This window comes from Muscardinus avellanarius (assembly GCF_963383645.1).
Source record: "Muscardinus avellanarius genome assembly, chromosome: 8".
In the NCBI taxonomy this organism is placed as follows: Eukaryota; Metazoa; Chordata; class Mammalia; order Rodentia; family Gliridae; genus Muscardinus; species Muscardinus avellanarius.
In genome coordinates this window covers 81,490,669-81,509,721 of record NC_137794.1, presented here as the reverse complement: position 1 = coordinate 81,509,721, position 19,053 = coordinate 81,490,669, and the positions used below count along the sequence as shown (strand labels likewise).

General features: G+C 36.2%; 1 protein-coding gene across 5 annotated transcripts in view; it reads left to right on the top strand.

Moving 5' to 3' along the window:
- The window catches only part of PTPRK (protein tyrosine phosphatase receptor type K), a gene marked incomplete at both ends in the record, with an annotated part of 572,810 nt that overhangs the window by 331,609 nt on the left and 222,148 nt on the right, over positions 1-19,053 (top strand). For all 5 annotated transcript variants that reach the window (XM_080700525.1, XM_080700524.1, XM_080700523.1 and 2 more), the window contains one exon: positions 10,435-10,728. In XM_080700525.1, the coding sequence (XP_080556651.1) occupies positions 10,435-10,728 (294 nt within the window). The remainder of the gene's footprint in view (positions 1-10,434; positions 10,729-19,053) is intronic.

Genomic DNA, 19,053 nt, shown 5'->3' with positions numbered 1-19,053 from the left:
TGTATTATAGTCATACTTTTTAATGGAGTACAAGATGATAGAGCCATACATACACACATCACTTAACTAGCCTGTACCCAATTCCCACCCCATTCCCTCCCCCTCCCTCCTCATGTTTATGAATGTATATCAAGTGCATGAGGGAATTTCCCTCTTTTCCCCTCAGTTGGGTCACCTTAGTTCTCCTCCATCTAGCACTCCTCCTATGACCCATTTTCTCCCTAGCTTCCACATATTAGGGAGAGCTTCCAATTTCTTACTTTTTGTGATCGACTGATCTCACTGATCATACTGTTCTCCAGTTCCATCCATTTCCCTGCAAATGGCATGGTTTTGTTTTATCTTGACGGCTGAGTAGAATTCGATTGTGTGCATATTCCATAGTTTTGTAATCCTTTCATCTTGTATGGTTCTATAATTTGGCAAATGTGAATTGTGTGGCTGTGAACATAGATATGCATGCGTTAGTTGGGTAGTTTGGTTTTCATTCTTTTGGGGAGATACCCAGAAGTGATATTACTGGGTCCTATGGTAGGTTGGTTCCCATTTTTCTGAGGATCCTCCATACTATTTTCCAAAGTGGTTGCACTAATTTGCAATCCCACCAGCAATGTATTAGAGTTCCCACTTCTACACATCCCTGCCAGCATTTGTTGTTGTTGTGTTTTGAATGATTGCCATTCTAGCTGGAGTTAGGTGAAATCTTAGGGCAATTTTTAATTGCATCTCTCTGATTGCTAGTGATGCTGAGCATTTTTTTTTATCACATTATTAGCCATTTGAATTTCCTCTTTTTTGACATGTCTAAACATGTATATGGTTTTCAGTGCAGAGTGTCGATGTTCTATGCATATTCTAGATGTTAGTCCTCTATTGGAGGAATAGTTGGCAAAAATTTTCTACCATTCTGTTGGCTCTCTGTTGAGGTTTTTGACAGTTTCCTTTGTTTTACCAAAGGTATTCAGTTTAATGAAATCCCACTTATTCATCTGCCTTTTAGTTTCTTGTGCCTTTATGGTCTTGTTGAGAAAGCTTTTACCTGTGCCAATATGTTACAGTGTTGAACCTATAACCTCTTCACAGGATACAAAATTAATCTTAGAAAATCTGAAGCTTTTCTGTATATAAACCATAAATCCACTGAAAAAGAAATCCAGAAAATACTTCCACTTAAAATGTCTCACAAAACAAAAAATACTTAGGAATAAACTTAACCAAGGAGGTAAAAGACCTCTATAAAGAAAATTATAAAACATTGAAAAAAAGAAATTGAAGAAGACCTTAGAAGATGGAACGATCTTCCATGTTCTTGAATAGGCAGAATAAATATAATAAAACTGGCTATACTTTCAAAAGTGAGATACAAATTGAATGCAATACCCATTAAATTACCATGATCATTTCTACAGAAATGGGAAAAACAGTCCTTAAATTCATTCTGAACAATAAGCAACCGAGAATAGCCAAAATAATTCAGAAACAAATCCACACACTTACAGCCAATGGATTTTTGACCAAGGGGCTAAAAACAGACACTGGGGGGGGGGGGGCAGGATAGACTCTTCAACAAATGGTGTTGGCAAAACTCACTAATCATGTGGGGAAAACTTGAAATTTACCCCACTTTTTCACCCTGCACAAGAGTCAATTCAAGATGGATCAAAGACTTGGAAATTAGACCAAAGACCTTAATAAATTTCTGAGACTAGCTTCAAACCTGCAGTCTTCCTATCTCTACCTCCCATGTACTGAGATTGCAGGTATACATCACCATGCCTGCCTGCCATTTACATTTTTTTGTGTGTGTGTGTGGTCCTGGGGATTGAACAAAAAATTGAACAAAAAAACATTCTACCTCCAAGCTACACCCCCAATCCTAATTTTTAGTTTTTAGTTTGAAACAGGATTTTGCTTTGTTGAAAAGGGCATCACTTAGTAGCTGAGCTTCTCTGCGACCAATATCCTCCTGTCTCTGCCTCCCAAATGCTGGGATTACAAGAAGGTGCCACTATGCTAGGCTGATATTTACATTTTAAAATGATAACAAATAATCTTCATTATTTGTCGTGTGGAATTCCATGGAATAGATATACCATAATTTGTTGTTGTTGGATAACTTGACTTATTATTTAGGGTCTTCCAAACAAAGACTCGAAGTATCTCCTTACAGTAAATTCCTGGACATGGATTTACTTTGATTTATGAACAATAACATCAAGTACTTTGATTTACTTCTTGATACATATTGGTAGGTTGCTTTCCAAAAGCTTTATCAGCTCACTTACCTATGAACAAGCTGAATACCCAGTTGCTCATTGACCTGTGCCGCCTTGGCACCAGTGGAGCTTGTTTGGATAAATGTTCACCAGTACAGGGATTGGGCTCCCTCCAAATTCTTCTCCATTGCCCTTTTGACGAATGGAAATGTGATATGATTTTAAGAAGGTAAGCAGGGAGTTTATCTTTCTTACCTACTTACCTCTGTGAAGTCTTACGTGCTCACTTCATAGTTCTTGTAAGTTAATTATGTGTGAAATATTGTGTGTCACATAAAGTAAAAAATCAGATGGTCACCCTAAAGTAGGGGAGGTAGGGAGAAAATGAGTCATAGGAGGAATCTAGAGGAAGAAGGAGATACCATAGATAAGCACATAAAGTGACCCAACTGAGGAAAATGGGAGGGTAGAAAAGAAAAATTCTGTAATGTACATGATGTACATTCACGAACATGCCAAAGTCAATCACTAAGCCAAACATGAGAAGAAGGGAGGGTGGAGGGAATGGGGGAATTGGGTAAGGGTTAATTGAATGATGTGTGTATGTATGTCTCTGCCATCTTGTACTCCATTAAGATGTATGACTATGCCAGGTGTGGTGGCACACATTTGTAATCCCCGTGCTTGGGAGGCAGAGACAGGAGGATCACGCAGCTTCCAGCGGCTTAAGAGACCCTGTTTCCAAAATAAAAAGTATAAAATAGGTCTGGGAGTGTAGCCCGAAGGTAGGAGGGTTTCCAGGAACCCCAGTACCACCACCAAAAAAAAAATAATAATAATAATAAATAAATAAGATGCATGACTACAATGTACCAATAAAAGTATTTTTAAAATACCGTGTGTGTAGGCAGTGGGCAAAGTGTACATATGTTCTTAACACAGATCAGCCTACCTTTATTTAATTTTTATAGAGAGGATGATCAGTAATAATAATTCCTATTGATGGATACTATACATAGATGCTGGAATACAGGCCTTAGCTTTGGCAACACTCAAATACTGTGTTATCTTACTAGTTTATTATTGACCACTGCAAGACTATGAGCCACTCAAGTGATTTTAAATACATTTAAAATGTATCAATTCAATTAGATTGATGGATTTCAAGAGGGATTTTTACCTGTAATCCCAGTATGTGGGAAGTTGAGAAAGGAGAATGGCAGGTTCTCAGCCAGCCTTAGCAATTTAGCAAGACCATCATCAACATAGTAAGCACCTGTTTCAAGATAAAATAGGGCTTGAGGTAGAGCTCAGAGGTAAAATGCCCCTGGATTCAATCCTCAGTACCCTTCTTCCACCAAAATAAGAGGGAATTTTAATGCAATAAAAAGTTAACTTAAAATTAAATATATATATATATATATATATATATATATATATATATATAACATAATAGAAATTTTATGAAAGAAAATTATGTACATTTCTGGAATTATGAGATAGTAGCTAGAATAGTTAATAGATAAATATCTAGTCACCTAAGGAATTCATTAAAACAGGAAACATTAAGTATAAGAAATATAGTGTAAAATCATGAAAGAAGATTATTCCATAAGTTGGGTTATAGGGGAAATCTTATTAAATAATTCTAAAATTCTTCAAATGAGTACTTATGCTTTAACATCTAGGCAAAAATATAACAAAATTATGTTCTCACATATGTGATTTTAAATGCCCAGAGAATATGTTTCTAATTATGCATAACTTGCATTCTTTTTATTACAGGGGCAAAGGTTATTTTCCTCTTCATTATGGTTATTATTTGAAACTTTCTAAAATACTCAGAGACCATTGAATTATGTTATTGTATTGAATCATAATTTAAAATCATTTAAAAATTATTACAGGGGAGCTCGTACAGTGAATACCTGAATTATGGAGTCCAGTGATGTCACTCTTTTTTCTCTCAGTTTCTCTAATGTCTATGAACATTTACTTGAACATCCAGAAACTTATGGCGAAGAAAGTTAAAAATCAAGTATGAACATAGTGGATTTATTGTTTAACAGGAAATGGAAGTGGATCAAAATTTCAATGAAAGGGAATAGAAAAGAAACAGAAGCTAGAGAGAACGTAAGAAACAAACAAAAAAAAACCTTTTTAGCTAAAGAAGGAGAGAGAGAGTAGTAGTAGAATGGTTGAAAGGGATTGTGGGAGAGAAGTCGATAGCAGAAAATGGAAGTTTGATGAAGGGAAAATTTCGCATGATGCTCTGTCCATATGTGAGGCATTCCTACTTTTTCTTCTACCATGTACAGAGAAGGGAGCAGTGGGGTGAGATGCCGAGGGATCACTCCAAGTGCTGTGTGCAGCTGTGTTTTGTCACATTGAACTTCACTACAGTTTATAATGCACCAATAAAGTATATTAAAAACATAATAAAATTGACTTTGAAGTAGTTCATTCATTGAGGTAGCAAATAAATTAAAAATTTGTCTCCATGGAAAATATTCTGAAGTTGAACTTTGCAGGAATTTATGTATGATTAGGGAATAGTGACTCTTGTTTCCATCTTATATGTTTATCATCTCTATTTTTATTTTTTTCTACAACAAATAAAAAGTTAAAAAAAGAGTATGGATATGTGGATATGTTTTTGTGCTCTTTTGTAATCCCCACTCTTCTGCACCTTGCTAGGAAATTTTGTTAAGTGAACTATTTTAATATCAATGATATTTTAATATCAGGTGAAAAATATCCACCAAACCTACCAGGTTCTAATCCACGTAGCCTGTGATTGTTACTTTATCTGCTAAAATAAGTACATGGGAATAGTGAGAGTATCCCACATTATTCATGAGGGTCTTAAATGCAGTCACAAGTGGCCACGTAGGTGGAAGGCAGGTGAAGACGTTATTACTGACAGAAAGGAGATGGTCATGTGAGCACTGAGACAGAGACTTGGAGCCATGTAGCCAGCAGTCACAAGAAGTTAGAAGCAAAGAACCTATTTTTACCTAGAGCCTTGGGGGAAAATATGACCTTCAAACACCTTGATTTCCATCCAGTGATACTGATTTTGGCTTTCTGTCTTCAAGAACTGTGAGAGAATACATTTTTTTTTTCCGTTTAGCTACTGTTGCTCTGGTAATTTGTTACAGCAGCAAGAGGAGACTTAGGTAACATCATTGTTGGCTTGTAGAGTGGGAAGGGTAATCTATAATGAAAGCCTCATTGGCAATTAAATAAAGCAACTAGGAGGGAAGTAGGGTTGAGAGGTATTTAGTTTATCTGTTTGGAAAGATGGATATAGAAGTGTTATTTGCATTGACATTTTCTCTGTTACTGACATTTTCTGACACCATGGCTTCCCTTTCTGATTTTGCATTTTATTGATTAGCTGAATTTTGCTAAGTGACATATGTTTGTGAAAATACCATTATAATAGAAATACCCAGATGAAAATATACTTTCATAATTATTTATGCGATTTCAAGACACTTTTAAAATTATTTGAAATATAAAAATAAAGCAATTTGAATATATAATCAGGATTTTATAATAGGTTGGCTCTAGAATAATGAATGTGAGTTATTAATTGAAAGTTAATTGGTAGCATTGGCAAGGTTTATCTTATATTTGCGGTTTTGCATGCTTCAGTTGATACCTAGTGTACAATTGGGATTTATCTGCACCACACCTCTGGGTCTGGTAGTGTATTAAGTTATGAAGAATATTAATATTGCTGCAGAACAATTACTTGTTCATTTGCTAACTGATTAAAATTCATGCATAATTTATTGAAATGAATAGAGATTTTATAAATAAATCTTCTTGTTCTCGAGGGCCTAAAACAAAATGCATATGCTAATATGTCTACTTTTTACCTCCAACATAAAAAATTTAATATGTAGTATGGCATATTAGTCTCATTAATGTGAGTTTCACTTCTTGTAATCACACTGTTCATCAATGTATACACTTCTAAGCCTCTTTAATTATTGCCACAGTTCCAAATTCCTCCTGTTGCTTTGACTATTGGACCGCCCTCCTTTTTGTTTAACTATAGCATGTGAAACGTAAGACTTGATCCAAGTGTATCGCTGCCCTTTGCCACACCAAGATGCTCTTAAATCACATTCACCTCTTCGTTTACACAGAACACTAGTGTTGAATGTTAATTTCTGGCTTTAAATTTTCTCTGGCCAAAGCCTGTAATCACAGTATTTGGGAGGATGAGACAGGACGACTGCAGATTCAAAGCCAGCCTCCCACAACTTAGGCTCTCAGCAACCTATTGACACCCTGTTTCCAAATAAAAATAAATAAAATAAGCTGGAAGTGTAGCTCAGAAGTTCAATGCCCTGGGTGAATCCCCAGCACCCCCCCCCCACACACACACACACAAATGAAGATAAAGAAGAAAGAGAAGGGGAAGAGTCAGGAGTAGGAGGTAGGAGAAAACAAGGCAAAATAATATCACATATATAGAGTATATATATATATATATATATATATAGAGAGAGAGAGAGAGAGAGAGAGAGAGACAGAGAGAGACAGAGAGAGACAGAGAGAGACAGAGACAGAGAGAGACAGAGAAATAATGCCTAGTTTACTAATTAAGACATTGTAATATAAAGCTAAATGACATACTCATATTTAAGTTTACCTTGCCCACTTTTTTTATTTTTTATTTTGAAACAAGATCTCGTCAAGTTGCTGAGGGGCTCTCCAAACTGCTTAGGCCAGCCTCAAACCTGTAATCCTCCTGTCTCAGCCTTCCAAGTACTGGGATAACAGACCTGTGCCACTGCTCCCAACTCCCTATTATTATGTATGCATTTTTTGAGCCTAGGTCCCCTGACTCCAAATTTCATTTTATTTACATGTCACTTCCTTAAACATAGAAATGGCAAAAAAAAAAAAAATACTATACTTGTTTTTAGCATTGTGTTTTGCTCTATCTTTTCCCCTCCATTCTTCTCCTTCTCATCCTCCCCTCTCCTGTTGTGTGGGCTCCTTGTTTTCTATGGCAAGAGTGTTCAGGGTTTCCATGGGTAAGAGCTAACATTGGATAGATAAGCGTAAGATCAGGTTTCAAAGCCTGCATGAATTTGTCGATCAATCAGGGTTTGTCATTTGATAATCCATTTGATATACCACTCCTCCTGGCTCAACATGTGGCGATTCAGACCTCTTCAGGTCAGTGTTAGTTGTAAAATGTGAGATGTTGCTGCTCTGGGGTAGAATCCCAGTGGGCTAAGGATTCGTTTCCTAAGTTCACTTAAATTAGCTAGTATAGGAGCCATCTGGAATGAAAACAAACAGCACATATGAAGCAACACACTTTATTCACAATACAGACTGATTTTTAAATATGTGTGTGGCATTTAGAGTCTGGGAGGGCATTTGCATTTTTTCTTTTATGCTCATTTCTCTATTCAGTTTCATTTGAGTATATGATTTAGAGAATGTTTATTTTTTCTTTCTTCCTATTAAACTTTGGTGAACTCTGAATGTAGCATTTATTAGATTAAGGTGGTAAAGTTTCATGATGTGAAATGTATAGCTGCGTCTTTAGCTGATAAGTGAAAATTCGGAGCCAGTTTGGTTATATTTAGGCTTTTCATTTTGAGAATAACTTTTTTAATTCATTTGTGAAACTGAAATAGACGAATTGGTAAGCAAGTCTAGCCACATACTGTTGAAACAATTTGAAAAGCATTAGAAACAAATTTTATAGTTCTAGTTTACAAATCAAGTGTTAAGAACTAATTTTTCTAGAGTAATAGTTCTAAATATGTTATTGTATTTAATGTTACTTTTGTTTTTACTTTAAACATGACCATAGTTAACTACAGGTTTTGTTTTCCTTTCAGTTTGGAAGCTCTTGCTTTAATGAGCTCTGATTATTAAGATGTTACTTATATTCCTAATATGATTTTGGATAGGAAAAATATTGTGCTACCGTCATTTTTTTTTTCTTTTTTGGTGGCACTGGGGTTCCTGGAAGCCCTTCTACCTCCGGGCTACACTCCCAGACCTATTTTTACATTTTTATTTGGAAACAGGGTCTTCTAAGCAAGCGTGCACGGCTGGCTTCGAACCTGCACGATCTTCCTGTCTCTGCCTCCCAAGAGTGGGGATTACAAGCGTGTGCCACCACGTCCGGCTACCGTCATTTTTTTTTTAATCACAGAATACATTTTGTTTTATATATAATTATCAGTTTTAGATTAATTTATTAATTTATTGATTTTTACTGCTTCTTCCGCACAATATATGGATACCCAATATGTAGAACCTAGGAATTAGTAGCTAATAAATATTTGATATATGAATTTTGAGGAAATATTCTTGAAAATAACTAGCTAGTCTTCTCTCTTATGTTAGGGATGTTCTAATTCAGGGGCTTTTAATTTAGTAACTTTCATGCAGTCAGAATTAAAAAGTAAATCTTGGGTTTTAGCTAAAGTTATTATTTTTTTATTTAAACCTGCCTACGAAGATAAAAACCTGTCTATGGAGAGAGAGAGAGAGAGAGAGAGAGAGAGAGAGAGAGAGAGTGTGTTAGCATTTTTTTTCTTCCTATTCCTTGCCATTAAATAGAAAATCTAGTTTGAAAAAATACTGGCTGAATGGGGAGCGGTGGTGGACATCCATAATCCCAGTACTTGGGAGGCTGAGAACGGATGATGACAATTTTGATTTCAGCTCCAGCAATTGAGAAAGACTAAGCAACCTAGCTAGACACTCTTTCAAACAAAGTAACAAACAAACAGAAAAGTGCTGGGGGGTATAGCTTGAGGGTAAACTATCCTGGGTGGTTCAGTCCCCAGTACCACACACACACACACACACACACACACACACACACACACACACACACGAGAGAGAGAGAGAGAGAGAGAGAGAGAGAGAGAGAGAGAGAGAGAGAGAGAGAGAGAGAGAGAAGGGACAGGCAGACAGACTTCTCTGGATCTTTTCCAGTCCACTCACACCTGGTGTGAGTCATGATGAGGGATCAATGTATAGTTGCATTTAATAGTTTTCATTCATGTAATTTTCTCAAACTCTTAAAAATAATCTTTTAATCAATTCTTTAGGAATGAAAACTTTATTAAGAGTAGCATTTCTCTTTAAACTCTTTTAACTTCATGCAAATTATTGTTTCAGAAATTCTAAGAAATGCTTTCTACCTCCGGGCTATACTTCCAGATATATTTTATACTTTATTTGGAAACAGGGTCTCACTAAGTTGCTAAGAGCCTCACTAAGTAGCTGAGGCTGGCTTCGAACCTGTGTGATCCTCCTGTCTCAGCCTCCCAAGCACAGGGATTACAAGCGTGTGCCACCACACCTGGCTTAATTATACTTTTTTTTTAACATATTATTCTGGAACAGACCTTAGAGACATAGCCAGAGCTGTGTAGTCCTTCACAGAGCCCACTCTTTCATCTGCATTGTTGTGAAGAGGGGAGGAAAAACTGCTCTAAGATGTCATTCATTGCCTAAACATTGAAATATTTCCCAAAGTTTCTCAAGTGTTTTAATCCAATATTAATTTAAAATTAAATTGCAAGTGTACCTTTGGCATTTGTGCTTAATATGTGATACAGTGTCTTTTCTCACACCACTCCCAGAGGCCAGTGTGCTGGAGTCATTTGTAATTTTTGCCTAGGTGTAAATTTCAGTTTCTCACTCTGTGAGGTGGGTGTGGAAACATTTCAGCTCCTGCCATCGGCTCTCATGTTCAGCTTTGCTATACCTTCCTCCTCATCTCACCTGCAGGAGCTCAAAAGAAGTAAAAAGCAAAGCAGGAATGAAAAACAAAACAAAAAGTACCTCTTGGCCATATTTTATACATGAAATAAAATATCAAAAAATCTACTTTTATTACTTAATGAGAGCTTTTCATCTTTAAATATTTTTTTGCTATGCCCCATGTTTATTGTGCCTTTTCAAGTTTATGTCCTGGGCAGGTATGGCTTTGATGAAAGAGAGTTTTTACTATCATGATCATAAACCTTCCTAAAAATATTTACTCTTTAGAAGTACAGTTGCTAGACCACTCCTGTCCTGGTTTTCTTTTAAATATTTATCCCGTGGTCTTAAATAAATCATTCACTAAACCTTTGGGCTTTGAAAGGATTAATATTGCTCTATATTTAATATTTTAGATTTTCATCTAATTAGAGTTCACGATCATCTCTCCTAGAACCTCCAAGACCCATTGCTCCGCCCCAGCTGCTTGGCGTTGGGCCTACATACTTGCTGATTCAGCTAAATGCCAACTCCATCATTGGCGATGGTCCCATTATCCTGAAAGAAGTGGAGTATCGGATGACATCAGGCTCTTGGACAGAAACCCATGCAGTCAATGCTCCAACTTACAAACTATGGCATTTAGACCCTGACACAGAATATGAGATCCGAGTGCTACTTACAAGACCTGGTGAAGGTGGAACAGGGCTCCCGGGACCTCCGCTGATCACCAGAACCAAATGTGCAGGTAAGATGGAGCAGCAGGCTTTCTGCCTCCTGAAGGAGTCAAGCATAAGATAAGAGGCACGCAGTATTACATGTTCCACTTACTTGGTATATGTGGCATGCTATTCTAAGAGTGCCAGTGAACTAGGTCATCCAGTGCCTTGATTATGTCATAGCTTGTTTGACCTAAGAGTAATGTGTGTACTTCATTATTTTTATTCTAGTATAACTGTGAATGCAGATTCTTTTCTTGCATAGTGATTTTGATGCACCTCCTATGTGTTTAGCTGTAGGTGAAAGTATTACTGAGAGCAAAGACCTTTTCAGTTCACGCAAAGTCTATTACCTTTCTATCCTGTGGAAATCATCTTCCCTGTTATACTAAGTTCAGAGGCCAATTTATATAATATAGATAAAAAAAGCTACCTTGGATAATACCTCAAAGAGATAACTATTCTATTCAGAAATCCTATTGAGAATTAGCTCAGCAGCTTGTACCTAGGTGTAGAATACAGAAAGGTTTTCCTTATATTTTAAGTGTTGTTATTGTCCTCCCAGTGCTTGAAACAGAATGGTGAAAATAATAGTGTGCCCTTAAGAATACAATATGAAATAAGACCTATTAATTTATTGAGATATCCTCATTCCTTACTAATTATATTGTTAAAATAGGAGGAAATGTGAACTAACTAACTAGCTATTAAAAGCCACTAGAGAATTTAATTGCCTAAGTGACTGCAGTGCTTTTTTTTTGAGGGACATTGTGTATTTTATCATTGAAAATGGATTATTTTTAGTCTAGTTTAGAGAGGGATTTTTGTCTGTCATGCATTATGTTGAAATGCCTGCAGAGTTAACAAATGAACCTATGCGTCTTGAATACTGATCTACAATTAAAGCAAAACTCATACAGTTACCTGATATACTATACCTGTACATATTTTTCAAGCCAGCCTAATTTTTTTTTTATGGTACTGAGGATGGAACCCAGGGGTCTTTTTTTTTTTAACCTCCGGGTTATACTCCCAGACCTATTTTATACTCTCTTTGGAAACAGGGTCTCAATAAGTTGATGAGAGCCTCACTAAGTAGCTGAGGCTGGCTTTGAACCTACGCCATCCTCCGATCTCAACCTCCCAAGTACAGGGATTATAATTGTGTGCCACTACACCCAGCTAACCTAATTTTTTAAAATACAATAGTAGCATCTATTGAAAGATGTTCACTAATAGAAAGTTTAACTGCTCAGCTATTTGTTTGAGATTTAGATAGGAGAGAGTCCCCTGATTTTATATCGATGGCTGAAAAGCAGCTTAACCTAAAATATACTGTGAAGTCTTCATCAGTCATCCTAAAGCTCACAGTTTGCTTTTAACTATTTTGTGGCGGTTTATCCTCCGGTTTGAAGTCATGTGGCAAATTGAACCCCAAATATTCAACTAGACAAAAAAGTCATTAAAATAAGAAACTGTATGGACACAGAAACATTTCCAATTATTCCTCATTTAATAGTTCATGCTAATAAGAAAAGATGAATAATGAAATCTGTATTACTGAGGATGTTACCTACATATGTTTTCTATTAAAAGTACTTTATTTCTACATTTAATTTATAATGTATATACAAATTATAGTAACTAATGATAATTTATTATTCCAGTATTCTTCCACCTGACTTACTTTGCATGCTTCTTTCTCATCTGATTTCTTACTTTTTATTTTCAAAAAAGAGTCTTTAAAAAGTAGCAGTGAGCTGGGCATGGTGGTGCATGCTTGTAATCTCAGCATTTGGAAGGTGGAGGCCAGGGGATCACAGTTCGTAGACAGCCTCAGCTACTTACTGAGTAAGACTCAGTAAGACCCTGTTTCAAAAAATAAAAAGACTAAAAAATAGGACTAGGGGTTTAGCTCAGAGGTAGAATGCCCCTGGGTTCCATCTCCAATGGGGGGGGGGGTAGCAGTACAATGGAATGTATGTTAGTGTCATGCAATTTTTTGGTTTGTTATAGAAATTATTTAAAATTGGTCATTGGCATGAGAGACTTGGAGGTTGCAATTGAATGGGGCTGTTTTATTTTTTTATTTATTTTTATTTTTATTTTTATTTTTTTGCGGGTCTGGGGATGGAACCCAGGGGCATTTGATCTCTGAGCTACACCCCCTGCCCTATTTCTTATTCTTTATTTTGAAACTGGGTCTCACTGAGTTGCAAAGGGCCTCACTAAGTAGATGAGGCTGTCCGTGAACCGCTATCCTCCGGTCTCAGCCTCCCATATGCTGGGATTACAAGCGTGCGTCACCACACCCGGCTGGGGCTATGTTTTTAAGAATGTTGTTTTGCAGGAGGGAGACGAAAACACCATGTTCATGAACATGGATTTAACACTTTAACTACTACCGAATGCTTAGGTCCAGAGTGTATTACTGAACTGCAATAAGTACAAATATGACTGTAAAGTACTTTGATATATTTTCTTCTGAGAATATCCTCATTTGTGTGGGAGGAGATAGAGTAAAAATAACTTACAGCCATCACCACTTTCTAACTTAGAAAATGCCCTGGCATGTTGGAAGTATACTAGTCTTTTTTTATCTGATTCTTCGTTTGAGAAACATTTAATTCATGTACTTTTTATGGAATTAAATTGGATCGGGTTCAATCACTTGTTTTACTTCCAACTATAGAAATTGTATTTTTAAATCCATCTTTCACATTTGATGAATCTTTGTCACACATGTTTATTATTGCTAATTAATGTCTTCACAAGACATGCACGATACAAGATTTTAGTGGGTAAAGTGTTATAGAGTAGATTTTCAAGTACGGTGAAGATTTGAGAGAAACCATGGTTACCAGTTCATTAGGAATGTCTACTAATCTTCCTGTAATATTACAAGAGAATGGAAAGCTTATGGAAGTATATGTGGTATTATTTTTTAAATACTTGCTGAAAAGCAAGATGAATATAATTGGCCAATACTGCACATCAAAATGTAAAGGTAGTATTAGTTAAAATTATGATCTCCATTCACTTTCACTCTTTACAAACCATTTTTTCCCAAAATGTAAGACCCTTCAAACTTAATCAATAGCACCACTGATACTGAATCACCATCTAATTCTCTCAGTTGTACATGTGCTGGATACCACTGTTTCTATAAGTGGTTCTGCATATTAGTTCTACAAACCCCCAGCTGTACTCAGAAGAAAGAGTGGACTATATTATCCATCTTGAGTTTTATCATTAATACCATCTGGCTGCATAAATGTTGATTATTTTGAACAAGCAATTTCAAACACTATGCCTTTTAGGTCATCAAAAAGCCTCAAAAGGAAATATTAGCAGGGCTTGTGACCCATGCCTGTAAGCCTAATACTTGGAGGCAGAGACAGAAGGATGGCAGGTTCAAAGCCAGCCCCAGCAGTGTAGCAAGATCCTGTTTCAAAACAAAAAGTAAAAAAGAAAAATGAGGATGTAGCTCAGAGGTAGAGATTCCCTGGGTTCAATTCTTGGTACTATATTAAAAATGTCTAAATATTTCTTAGCCATGTATTTAAAATCAAGTTCACATGAATGTTTTGCAAGTTAAAAAGAAATGATGGCTGGGCGTGGTGGCCCACTCTTCTTGTAATCCCCTCTCTTGGGAGGCAGAGACAGGAGGATCGCGCAGGTTCGAAGCCAGCCTTGCTGGCTTAAGAGACCCTGTTTCCAAATAAAAATATAAAAAGAACTAGGTGCCTGAGAGTGTAGACTGGAGGTAGAAGGGTTTCCAGGAACCCCAGTACCACACACACACACACAAAAATGATGCTTATTTTCTGCTTTTCAAAAACTTATTTATTTATTTATTTATTTATTTATTTATTTATTTTGGTGGTACTGGGGGTGGAACTCAGAGGCCTCCTATCTCGACTATACTCCCAGAACTATTTTATATTTTTATTTGGAAACAGGGTCTCACTAAGTAGCTGAGGCTGGCTTCGAACCTCTGCGATCCTCCTGTCTCAGCCTCCCAAGCAGGGGGGATTACAAGCGTGCACCACCACGCCCGGCTCATTTTTATTTTTTTATATCATAGAAGAATAGTTTTTCACTCAAGTGCTGATGAATAAATTAGTTACTACTTACTATTTTAAAGTTTTCTCTTTAATATTTTTGATCCATTGATGGTTTATGTCAGGCAATAGTAAATATTTTTTGCTTCAAAAAAATCTCTTAGTAAAGAATTTTCGAGCAAATCAATAGAACAGCTTACTTTTGTCATTATAAAAAATGTATAGCTTTCAAAGAGAATGTAGACATTATGACTATTGAAATATATACCTGAGAATCAATTTATGAAGTGAATCCATCATGCTATTTTATCTTCACACCAATTTTGTAAATTAAATATATCATTATCTTTCTTTTTTATTTGCTGAATTTAACAATTGTAATGGGGGAAGGCAAGACAATTGTACTTTGTCCAAGCCGGAGACCTTGGGCAGCTGGAGCTCAACCCCATTTTTAGGTATTTTATTTTCTTTTACTTTATTATTTTATTTTTTGTGGTACTGGGGTTGGAATCCAGGGGCTTTTCTACCTCCGGGCTATACTCCCAGACCTATTTTATACTTTATTTGGAAACAGGGTCTCACTAAGTTGCTGAGAGCCTCACTAAGTAGCTGAGGCTGGCTTTGAACCTGTATAATCCTCCTGTCTCAGCCTCCCAAGCACTGGGAATACAAGCTTGCACCACTGTGTCCAGCTTAGGTATTTTAAAAGCTGTAATCATTTTCCCTCTTACTCCCAACACGAATGACTTCCCCTTCTCCTCCTTATTATAAAGGATTAAAAATTATACTGGGTACCATGGCACACATCTGTAATTCCAGTATTTGGGAAGCTGAACCAAATAGTATTATAAGTTTGAGGTCAGCCTCAAAACCTTAGCAAAAACCTGCTTCAAAATAAAAAATAAAAAAGACTGAGGCTGTAGCTCAGAGGTAGAATGCCTCTAGGTTTAACCCCCAATTCTACATGTGTGCACACAAAAAGAATAAACAATTAAACTTTCAACAGGCTTCGCATGACTAACTTATTCCCGGAAAAAGCATTTCTTAATATTTTCAGTTTGTTCTTATTGAAAACACAGCAGATTGGTGCTTAACACCCCAGTTTATGCTGTACTTTGAATACCTTACACAGTTTTTTAAAAAGTGTGAAAAAGTGTTTTACTGTATCCTTTTCTGAAAATGTCCTGCCTAGTTGCCAAAGCAATTTTTTTTTTTTGTTATTTACTTTCAAAGTACATTAAAATCATTTGGTAAGTGCAATTACTTGCTTCGGGGTCTCTCAAGTTGGGAAAGATGGTAATTACAGCCTCTGGTGGCTAAGCCACCTACGCCTGCCTCTTGCTTCTCGTGAACCTGAGGGGTATGATTATTTCCCTGTTAGTTTACAGCCTGACCCACGATGTTGTTCACCTAATGTTTCTCCAGGCATTTTATACATTTTTAAAAATGACATTAATGCAAAGTTGCCTTAAATGCGAAGTAATTCAAAAACTCCATTGAACAATCACAGAAAGTGTGCTCTTTGTTTCCTCTGGGTATACCATCTGGTGTAGAAGCCAAGAAAATACAGTTTCTCTTTCTCTTATTAAATGGAAATAAAATATGCCATCATCAGGAATTGTCTGCATTGCACGCTTTGGCAATTGCACGTTAAAATTGCTCTTTTAAATTGCCTCTGCTTTCTGGGTAGCCCGTGGTGGAACTGCTTTGTGATTAACTGATATTTTAGCAGCATCTCCCTCATAGGGAAGGTCAATAGTTCAGAGTGTCCAGAATGTAATATATTAACACAGTTGGGGAAACTACCCTGTACTCTCATATTGAAGTTCAATGCTCTCGGCAGTTTTTAGTGAAACATGTAGATCTATGAAGCACTGAAAAGGAAAGTGTCTTTTTTTAAAATGTAAACATTTACTAAAAATGCATATTTTTCCTGTCCTAAGTCCAAAATGAAAGGGAGAGAAAAAGCCCTAATAATATTCAGATATTCTCCCAACACAGAATTAAGTTCTGGCCTTTGGGCTGTAGCTTCATCAGCAAAATGGTGTAACACATTGATTTTTACTTTGGTCCAAGATAGTTATCAATCACAAAGACTACTTACCATTGATGGCAATCCAAAGAGCTTAGAACAAAAGAAATAATTCTTGTAAAAATTGTTTTGATGGAGTAGTGTAAGGATGACTTAGTGTTTAATTAAATTGGATGAGTCTATCATTGCTTGCTTTGAAAAATTTTTGAAATATATTAACTTGTATGTAAGCTTACATATATGCCTTTGTTTCTCTTCTCCAGTAACAAGCACTCACTGCTGTTCTACCACTGAGTTCTATCTCAACCTTTTTCTGCTTTCTCTATTGTTTTGGTACAAAATTTTTATAAGAGAATAAAACTAATATTTAAGTCAAGCGAAGTATCGATTTAAAAAGTCTACTAGTAATAGAAAACCGTTCTTCAATTTTATTCTTAAAAATCAGAAAGTATAAAATCCTAATTTAGGTTTTTTCTCTTTTAGTGACTCATAATCTGGCTGTAGTTTTTTATATTGTATAGAAAACATTTCTATTTGAAAAACAGTTATTTATCCAGAAAGCCTTCTGCTGGCCTCTTTCTTTGTTAGCAGTACTAGGTTAAGTAGTAGGTCTTTAAAGTTATACAGTCAGTGCCTTTCCCTTAAGCCCCTAGTGGTCACTATGAACAGACCTATAAAAAGCAAAAGGGCGGCAGATATGAATAGAATCCAAAACATAGGGAACCACATGTTTAAACCAGTTGTAAACATTGCTGATGATTTGGGGGTTCTGAAAATAGATGAATTCAGAGGATCATTGGCTAACTCTGGGCTTGTGGTTGAAGAGAGGCAGATTACCCAGCTGCAGCAAGATCTAACATGATCCCGCTTCTTGCTATGCAGTTGCTCTTATGAAGCTGATTGACATGGCTACATTTTCTTTTAGAAAAATCACCCCATATCCAAGAAAGATCGGCTACAGCTAAGGAAGGAAGCAAAATAGAAGATAAAAACCTGAATATTATTATAGATGTTGCTTCTAATCTTCTGTATAGTATCCCTTTCATTTTAGATGAGAATTGGGAAATCTCTTAAATTTCTGGGGTACATTATCATTTCTAATACTCAAAAATTTTTTCTTTAACAAATTATCTTAAAGATAAAAGTAATCTAGCTTACTTTATTGTCTGAATTATTTTTCCTTTTCAGATGTATGGGCTTTCCAATATCATTTATGTGCATGCAAAACCAGTGATGTAACACATTTTTTTAAAGGAGAAAATCATAAAAATAGTTTTACAGAAATTTAGGAGCTGCTGTGGTTTTCAAAGGGACACTTATTTATTTCACAAGTTTGCTTGAGGATTCAAGTTGTACCAGTTAATCACACTCAGTTTTAGAAGACACACAATTAGAGAGGCAGAATTTCTACTGGCAGTGTGTTCTTTTAGCCATTATACAAATGAAAACAAAATAAATGGGAATGGTAAAAAATCTTGAGTATTTCAGAAGTCTGGAGAAATGAGGAACGATTTCTGCCAAAATATAGTTATCCCGAACACTATTAACTTTTCTAAACAAAAGTGGGTTACTGCTTACTCTGAAACATACCTTAGCCTTATCCTGAATTCCTTCTTTGTTAAATAACACGTAAAACAACAGTAAGCCAGTAGTCCCCATGAGGATGGTTTGCCTTTCTTCTTCTCCTTCCCACCTGTAGGAAATCTAAGTGGAAAAATGGAGGTAATAAAATTTCATGTTATCAAAATGTATATATTTATTAAGTTCCAGGGCTCATGGATTATCAAAATAGTTTTCTCTTGATATTTTTATGGTGCATGATATTCTCACATCATAATGCAGTTCACAGTGACAGTGACTACATGCACAGTGCGCTTGGTGGGCTTTCCCCCGGGTTCCATCCTCCTCCTCCCTTCCACATACAGGGTATTGAGATTGATGTGGATATTCTCACTTAGGTACATACCATTGACAGAAGTGAATCCTTCATCAAAATGGTCTTTTAAATCTCCATGAAAATTAAGAGAGAGATAAAACAGGGAGACTGACTTCAAAGGTAACGGGCATCTGTACTTTTCGTCTATCCTCTACAGTACTAGCAGCTCCCAGCGTAAGAGCTGTGAAAGTTGAAGAAATATGAAATCAATCTGCAATACTCTATTTTTTTATTTTCGCCTGAGGAGTAGGACGTAGTTACTCATGCATCTCCGTTCATGGCACATTTCCTTAAAGATGACATCATCAGTGAAAATGAAATT